The sequence below is a fragment of the Lolium rigidum genome, chromosome 6, assembly GCF_022539505.1.
Source record: "Lolium rigidum isolate FL_2022 chromosome 6, APGP_CSIRO_Lrig_0.1, whole genome shotgun sequence".
Taxonomy (NCBI): Eukaryota; Viridiplantae; Streptophyta; class Magnoliopsida; order Poales; family Poaceae; genus Lolium; species Lolium rigidum.
The window spans coordinates 245,921,490-245,930,092 of NC_061513.1; the positions used below are offsets into that span (position 1 = coordinate 245,921,490).

Sequence of the window (8,603 nt, forward strand, 5' to 3'; positions counted from 1 at the left end):
TCCTAAGGTAATATGTAAAACTATATGAAATGAAAAGAAATCATTGAAGCAACTGTGTTTGGTCGTGGCTAAGGTTTCTTGATATGATACCTAGACAGCAGCTTCTATTATAAATTTCCATCGAAATACTCAAAGATTCTTTAGGCTATTTACTAACATGAGAAGGAACATGAACATTACATGATCAAGACATGCATAAAAGGATAATTTTCCTCAGTACTGCACCATCTGTAAAAGTGAAACACCAGCAGTTTGGTAGTTTACAACATCTGGCAGCTATTACTAATTTTATGCCAATACTACCACTGGTGAACCATAACTTGGTGGTTTACAACATCTGGCAGCTAGAACTAACCTGCTGACATTACCACTAACCAACCATCCATTGAATCTGTCGCAACATTTGGTAAAAAAAAAAAACTTGTGCTAATCACACAACATGCAAGCCACACTACGAACAAAAGCCGACACATTCTCTCTTGTACAAAACAAGCGCGAGGTCAGGATAGTTCACCGGCTTACACACGACCTCGGGAGGGTAATTCTTCTTCGCCTATTACATTACATACATAAGCTGGGGGCTGCAATTTGAGAGCCCATGGTAACTGTAATCTTTCCATCCAGAAAAGGGAGCTTCCATATCTTACAAGGAGCCTGCACGCAACATCAATTACTAGTAAGTAGTCGATCATTTCCATCAAGGTGATCTTTTTACAAGAAAATAGTGTGCTTTACCTTGTAACATTGTAAATGTCTTGGAATGTATGCACACCGGCTGTCTGCTTCATATATCCTCCCTTAAAAACTCATTGTCATCACTAATTGTAGTAAAATCAGTTGGGTTTCTGTTGGTTACACAGATATCCTGTCTTACGAGCCTATCCAAGGGACTGGTCATTCTCCCTTGATCTCTTGTCAAAGATTTAGCTGTACCATTCCTCACTGAAGAAAATCCTGGACTGGAACTAGCAGAACCCAACTGCAGCACATTCCATGTTGCTGAATACATTCCTGCGTTCAAGGCCTCAACATTTTCCCTTCTATGTATATCAAACGATGATGTCATCCCTTTTGACGCCCCTATTCTGTAACCATACTGTGTCCCACAGCTCTCCGGCAAATTTGCAATTTCCTTCTGCAACAAGGAGCTGAGCACACCAACCCTAGGAAGTGGGCGTAACGGTTTGTGCAAATTTTCCTGGAACCCAGGCCGGGATAAATCTTCCAATGTCAATGGAACCTTTCCATATAGGTTACTTCCATACGATGCGCTAGCTGATCCTATGCCATTTAGGTGACTCCCATATGACTGGCTAGCTGATCTTAAGTACTGATTGTGTGCTCCATACGATGTGCTAGCTGATCCTATGCCATTTACATTACTCCCATTCAGGTTACTTCCATACGATGTGCTAGCTGATCTCATGTACTGATTTTGTGCTCCGTACGATGTGCCAGCTGATCCCATGTACTGATTATGTGCATAGTATGAATTCCGAAGTTGAAATTCCATCTGGTTCCTGCTAGACCCTTCATAGTTTGGAAAGCTGGCTAACATTTGTGGATCGGTCAGTCTCAGGAGATGAGTCGCAGGCATGGTTTCCCTTGGATAAAAACCTGATTGTCCAGCATTTCTTAGATCATACAAGTTACCATCTTCCATGGTTGGCATTGCACTTGGAAAACTTCTTGCCTGGACTGGGTTAACTGCTCTGTCTGTATAGTGGTCAGATGACGAAATTACTAGCTGGTGAGTGGGATGGTAATTATTAGAAGCTCCGGCCACATGATTCGAAGTTAAATCAACTGCATTAGTGCTAGATCTGAACTGAGCACGACATGTTGAGGTTGATGAATCCCTTGGAGCTGCCTCGAAAGAATCCCACGTCAACTTCTTTTCTCCCTTATGGCTCCGGCAGTCAGCTGGCGCTTCAGCAATAGACTGATCCTTATGCTGTGATAATAGTGGCGAGGTCGCAGCAATAGTAACTAATTCTCCCGTGCTCTGTGGTTCCTGAGTAGGCTTTAAATAACCAGGAGTCTGTAATCTCAAAGCATGCATATTGGTAACCTGTGTTGTAGGTGCTACACTATCCCGTGATGCTTTCTGGTAACTATCTGGTGCCAAAGGCTTCTTCTGGGAAGTAGTGTCAATCACATTTGATGCAAAATCTGGACCATCCTCGGCAGCTATTACAGTACAATCTTCATCTTCCACTATCTTGGATTTATCATGACTAATATCAGAAGAATCAGTCTCAGTTATCAGCGGTCTCTTATCCTGATTTCTCAGAAGCAGTTCAACAATGTCCATTGGGATGTCATCAATTATGGCCTGTTTTTCATACATCAGTTGTTGCTTTTGTTTCTTTCTCTTCTTAGGTATCTTCTGCTCAAGAGCGGTCACATTTCGGATACCACGCTTAACTGGAGAAACCTGAGAAGATAAATGAGGCAAAACATTAATATTTTAAAATATTTAGCAGAGAAGCACTATTTTCATTGCATTGACACAAATATTGCACCATTGCAAATAATTAATAAATTATGTGGAGTGAAGATTGGAAAATTCATATTAACCTAAGATCATGAAATCACAAACGAGAGGTGGAGGGGGGTACATCAAGCATGTATTCATCTTGCTTGTCATAGTTCTATAGGAGGTTTTTATGTCCTTCTGGTAAAATGATTTTACTAATTTAAATAGAACAAAATGAGGGTTCTTAGTTCTCACCTTTGCCAGGCGCTGCTGCACAGGGTTTCTGGATTCCATTTGGCATTGATCATCTGTCCTGAGTATAGATGTCTTTCCAGTATTGTTTTCAGTGTTTAGATCGCCATGTTGGGCATCGACAGTTGAAGGAATGTTCCTCTTACTCAAACTCACCTTTTTAACCTTTGACAAGGACCTCTGTATACATTTCTCAGATTCCATTTGGCATATACCATCTGGGCCATCTGTGTTATGCACACTTCTCTCCAGATTATTGTTCTGACTATTTTCATCACCTTCCCCATCCCCAGTACTGGTAGCAAACAGTATTTTTTCCTGGCACAGTTTCTGAACTGACGATACAAAACCGTTGTGGACATCTTTAGCAGCAACCTTATCCACAGTATACTCTGAATTAGCAGCAGAAGAATCAAAATCCTTGTGTTCTATATCCCTTTTCTCAGTTCTTAATCTCTTGGGAATCTTTTTCATCCAGTTCATAAGTGAAGATCCCTCATCATCTACAACATCAGCTCCTTTGTACTTTCTCTTCTTCTTAGCAGTTTTTGACGAGATTACTCCAACCGCCTGTCGGCTAACAGGAAGAACACCATCATGCTGGACATTTGCAGTTGATGGCCTTTTCCTCTTACTCAAACTAATGGTTTTTTTCTTAAATAAGGACCTATCAATGGAGTTATCAGCTTCCATTTGGCTCATGTCATCTGCGCTTTGTGTATTTCTCTCTAGATTATTATTATTCTGAACACTTTCATCACCTTGCTGAGTACTGATAGTACGAAGGCCGTTTTTCTTGCTCAATTTCCAACCCGAGGATAGAAAATCATGATGCGTATCCTTTGAGGCAAATAAATCTGCAGTAGATTTTGAAGCAGAAGAATCGAAATCCTTTTGTTCTAAATCTTTCTTCGCAGTTCTTGATTTCTTAGGAATTCTCTTCATCCAGTTCATCAGGGAAGATTCATCATCTACAACCTCTTTCTCTTTTGCCAAACTGATTTCTCCCACTGCCTGATGGCTAACAGAAACATCATCATCTGTACTCCTATCATCCTCACAGGGATCAGCAACTTTTCCAGCATTAACTTCAATATCAGTTCTAGAACCCCCTGCTGGATCAGTATTGATAATTTCTGATAGCAGTCGAAGCTTTATTTGCTTTCTCCGACCTATTTTCACATCTGAACTGCCAACCTGTGCAGTAGGTTTGCCTTTGTTGTTCTTACAAGTTGATCTAACAATTCTTTTTGGAGCTGCTTCTTCACATGGACCACTGTTGCAGACCTGATCACCGTTCTGTCCATCTATTGGTTTAGGAACATTGGGAGTGAGGTCAACATTCAGAACCTCCTTGTTTTTTTTAGTGTCTTCTGCATTGCGCTTCATAGTTGCTTCAGTAAGTTTTGGACTGGATGGGATTGTGATGCCATTTCCTTCTCTATTTGCTCTAATCTGGGAATCTTCAAGCAAAGTCATGATACCAGCAGAAGCATTATCTGACAGATTGGCGGGTGTAGCTTGATTACTGGAAGAACCCTGTAAATCTGAGAATACAACAGCTACGTTAGCTAAGTTTATACCAGAAATCTTATTTAGAAATTTATCAAGCTCTACCATACCTTTCATGGGTGGATCAGTGTTCGCCTCATAAGGTGAGTTGCATTTGGAATTGCTTTCTGGGGTAGTCTTCAAAAGTGTTGATCTATCAGCATTCTTCCCTTGAGCTATTTGTTGTGTGCAAGGAAATAAGCTTTTGAAATCAACACTAATAGGCACTTTAGTACTCCGAACAAATCTAATGGAGCAACCGTCCCTTGAGACATTCTTCCCCATAGAAACAGTTCTAGATGTCACATCATCTGAGAGTTTGGTCTTGCCCATGCACTTTGAGCAATCCCATCGTCGAAACATTGACACCAAAAAAGGGTATGAACTGTTATGGCGTTCGTCAAACTGTTGCTGACCACTAAAAATCTGAGACAGAGAGCAAAACTTTGCATCCATCTTCCGAAGAGCCACAAACCCTCTGGCATAAAAATAATAATCACCAATAAGATGCACATCATATGCAATAGCACATTGTTTGCTTCAATGAATACAGAGGATAAGCTCATTAGAAAGTTGTAATTGAGCTGGGTGTACCTATACACCACTAGCATTGGATGTTATTTTTTGACATTACAAAACTGTACCTAAAATAAAATCTACGGAAAATCACAGGTACACTACAACATTACACAATGTCACAGAAAAATAATTGGAGGAAAAGTGTGTAGCTCATACAAAAATAAGAAGAATAGCAAAATGTATGTGATATAACTATAGTACTAAAATGTGAGATAACTTATCAGAAATTTGAGTACAGCGAGAATACTAAAAGAAGTGAGAATGTAGGTTAACCCCATCTCAGAAAATTCCTCTCTGAACTTATATAGGCAGAACTACTTCAACAGCAAGTGTAGAGATATTCATTCATAGCTTGTACCAGAAACATTGTTGTTCAGGCAAAGGGGTATTTACTGACATGCGTAACTAACACAATTGAAAAAAGTAACATGTTCTGATGTGAGAATATGTGAAAGACGTCCACTGATAAATCTTTAATTTAATTTGTACCAAGTGAAGAGATATTCATTCAGAGCTTGTACCAGAAACATTGTTCAGGCAAAGGGGTATTTACTGATATGCGTAACTAACACAATTGAAAAAAGTAACATTTTCTGATGTGAGGATATGTGAAAGACGTACACTGATATATCTGTAATTTAATTTGTATAGTGTACATAAGCACACATGAAGTCATAAATATGATGACTATAATTGGTATACGAATGAACTATTGATGCATATGAAAATAATTAAGTGTACTAATGGTAATATTAAAATGGGACCAAAGTGAATAATATCACATAGAATTAGGCCATGGGTGTACTATTAAAGAAGAGGTAGCACCATAAGACATGCATGTGTACATGTCCATTGAAGGAAAGAGAGATGGAAAACTTTAAAGCCAGCTAGCTAGAATGCAACTGGTTTTCTCATCAACAAGAAAAGGTTGCCTTGTTTCTGAAAAAACACATGGCAGCACAGTGGGGCAAACATATTAGTGAGGCAAAGCTAATATATCAGCAAAAAGGAGTTGACTAATGACGGACATGTTAATTAGATGTAGTAACCTGAAAGGATGAATGTATTTCAAATATGAACTCCAGAAACTCTTGGCACTAAAATGACTAGAAAGGGAAGCCTTCGAACAAAATGCAAATTTGGAGAGGCAATATATTTGAGCTTCTAACCACCCCATTAGATGCAAATCTTACAACAAGTTTAGTACTGGACCAAGGCATAAGAAAGATGGGAAGAAAGTTCATGGAAAATGCAAATTTTCTAGGTTTATTTTCACTCATCAGCTGGTTCTATGAAAATGTCAGATGCACAGATACAAATCAATTCCAGAATAATGCATGCACCCACAGAAAAAAAAATGTGAAGAAAAAACACAGTAATTATTCAACACAGAGACTTACAGAAACATGCATTTGTGTAACACTGATGATCATGTGCTTAAATGCATCCATACACAAGACTTTAGTGGACAATAGAGTACACAGGATAAATGAAACACCAAAAGTATAACTTAAAAAAAAACAATGCTAATTACCGAGATTAATGGAATGCACATGACTAAATATTGAATTAGTGGACTCATCTGCTTACATATAAATAGACAGCCATGTATAGATGATAACCATGTAAGAGGTGAGTGTGCAAAGTGTATGTATGCTGACGTGTCAAACAGTGCTATATGGCATGATAGGACAGTTAATACGTGCAAGCATCTGAACACCAAGAAGATTACCTTATGGAGAAATGCTCGCATGGCTGCTCATCTGCTGATGTGCCACCAGTTTCAGCAACTACTGCATCCAGACGCTTCAGTAGTTCCGCTGGTGCAGCAGTGGCTCCTCCAGGAGGATTACTACCCGTACCACCACCTCCATCACTCTCCTCTCCTGCAACCACTTCCATTTGCAACTTGCACAGCACAGCACACCCTTCCTGCAGGTCAACCCAACGACGGTCTTGCAACAGAATGGAGCACCTCAAACACCGGAGCAGGCATATTGAATCATGCAGAAGTCTGTTATGTGCATCTCACGTCAGATAGCTAGCTAGGTAGACAGCCTGAAACAAAGAAGGGAAAACACAAATCTCAGGTCCACACGCATGGAAGGGAAGGCACTGTGAGCTCATGGAATATATGTAGAGAACAGGAAGAAGCACCTCAAACGCCGAAGTACGTTGTGTCTTGGATCAAACTCTGAATACTCATCTCAACAGAAAGATAGCACCAAGGTTGAAAACCTGAAAGAAAGAAGGAATAAACACAACGTCAGGTCCACCCATGCAAGCAAAGACATCCAGCCAGCTCATGGAATATAAGACGACGAAGCAACTTCAGTAAACACTACAGACCGAAGCCAGCCGAAGCAAAGCTATTACAATTAATGAGTGCAACTCTACAGCAAGTAACGTATGGACCCTCGGCGGATACGCAACCAAACACGCATGCAGCTACTACTGATGTACGCGAGCGTTCCTTGCCAAATATACGGCCTAGGTAAAAATAGGTGCGCGTTTGTTGCAAAGAAGACGCGGCCAAGGAAGCAAAGCTGTGCACTCCTCCGAGTCGACCTCGCTACAGACTGAAAACTCCAAGCTTTACTTTTTTTGGGGACATGAAATATAGACGCGCGCGGGCGCGGCCACAAGGTAGCAAGAGTTGGAGCTCGAGTCCCGAGAGGCCCATGCACAGCTGGATATACTGACAAGACCCCACACAGACAAAAAAGCAAGCAAGGCAAACAGTAGAGCCCTTCTCTCTCTTCCCCACCGCTCTCGGCCTGCTGGCTGCAAGGCTCGTCGCCGAGATCCATGAAATGATAGCCGTGAAACCTAGCGAAAAAAAAGCGCCGATCTTTGGACGGGAGGGAGAGGGAAGGAGCAGATCCGCTTCGGAAAACTTGCTGGACCACGCAAGCGAAACTAGGCATAGTAGCACAAAAAGATGAAACCTTTGCAACCATGAAATCATTAAATCGAGAATGAACATATGAGTATGTCCAAAGACGGATTTAATCCATGGGGGATTTTTTTTTACCCACCGGACCGGCGTAAATCTAGCAAGGAAAGAAGGGAAGAAACGGAAAGATTTGGCCGGAGGAAATAAAAGGGAGAGATTGGGCGTGAAAACGACGGAGCCCCCGCCCTCACCAGATCCACCAAAAAAAGAGAAGGGATTAAGGGAGACGGGATCGGGTAGATCAGACCTACCTGGGAGGAAAGAGGAATCGCCTCGCGCCGCTGCCTGTCCGGTCCACGGCGAGCGACGTCAGGACCGCCGGGGAGTAGATCGCGCCGTGGCGGGGCGAGGGCGAGCTTCCAGGGTAGGACGGCTGGCGGCTCCGGTCAGAATTTGAGAACTGGTGGTGGGGAAAGGTAGGTGCTCTAGGGTTTTGTGGGGGCAGCGGGATGGACGGAGAGAGGGAGAGGGTGGGGAGGGAGGGAGGGAGAGAAAGAGGATGGACGCAGCGGAGGGGTGGTGATGGAGGAGAGAAAAAGGGGAAGGGAGGAAGGTGTGATCGGCTGTGCTATCTGACTGTGGACACCAGTGTGTCCAACTGTCTAAGGAGGAGGCATGGCTCATGTGCGCTTGGTGCCACATCAACGTGATATGTTTTGTTTGTAAAATTTGCATTTGCTGCTCTTTGTTGGATCTAAGTATGCACAACAAATATACAAAAAAATAAAACAAAAAGGAAATATAGTGCGCAAACACTCGATCATTGAGTAGTGTCCACGTAATATC

General features: G+C 41.8%; 1 protein-coding gene across 1 annotated transcript; it reads right to left on the bottom strand.

Moving 5' to 3' along the window:
• Positions 1 to 126: 126 nt before the first annotated feature.
• LOC124660580 lies at positions 127 to 8,285 on the bottom strand. Its single transcript, XM_047198403.1, has 7 exons — positions 8,069 to 8,285; positions 7,019 to 7,099; positions 6,594 to 6,919; positions 4,354 to 4,760; positions 2,735 to 4,278; positions 736 to 2,437; positions 127 to 654 (listed from the first exon to the last, which is right to left on the bottom strand). The coding sequence occupies exons 3-6, from the start codon at positions 6,761 to 6,763 to the stop codon at positions 785 to 787; spliced, it is 3,774 nt and encodes a 1,257-aa protein (XP_047054359.1). The 5' UTR covers positions 6,764 to 6,919; positions 7,019 to 7,099; positions 8,069 to 8,285; the 3' UTR covers positions 127 to 654; positions 736 to 784.
• Between the last annotated feature and the right edge of the window lie 318 nt (positions 8,286 to 8,603).

Coding starts and splice junctions, on each gene's coding strand:
- LOC124660580 (XM_047198403.1), bottom strand. CDS start 6,763: ATGGAAGTGGTTGCAGGAGAGGAGAGTGATGGAGGTGGTGGTACGGGT. Junction 4,761..6,593: donor TGCGAGCATTTCTCCATAAG/GTAATCTTCTTG, acceptor TTTTTATGCCAG/AGGGTTTGTGGCTCTTCGGA. Junction 2,438..2,734: donor TGCAGCAGCGCCTGGCAAAG/GTGAGAACTAAG, acceptor TTATCTTCTCAG/GTTTCTCCAGTTAAGCGTGG.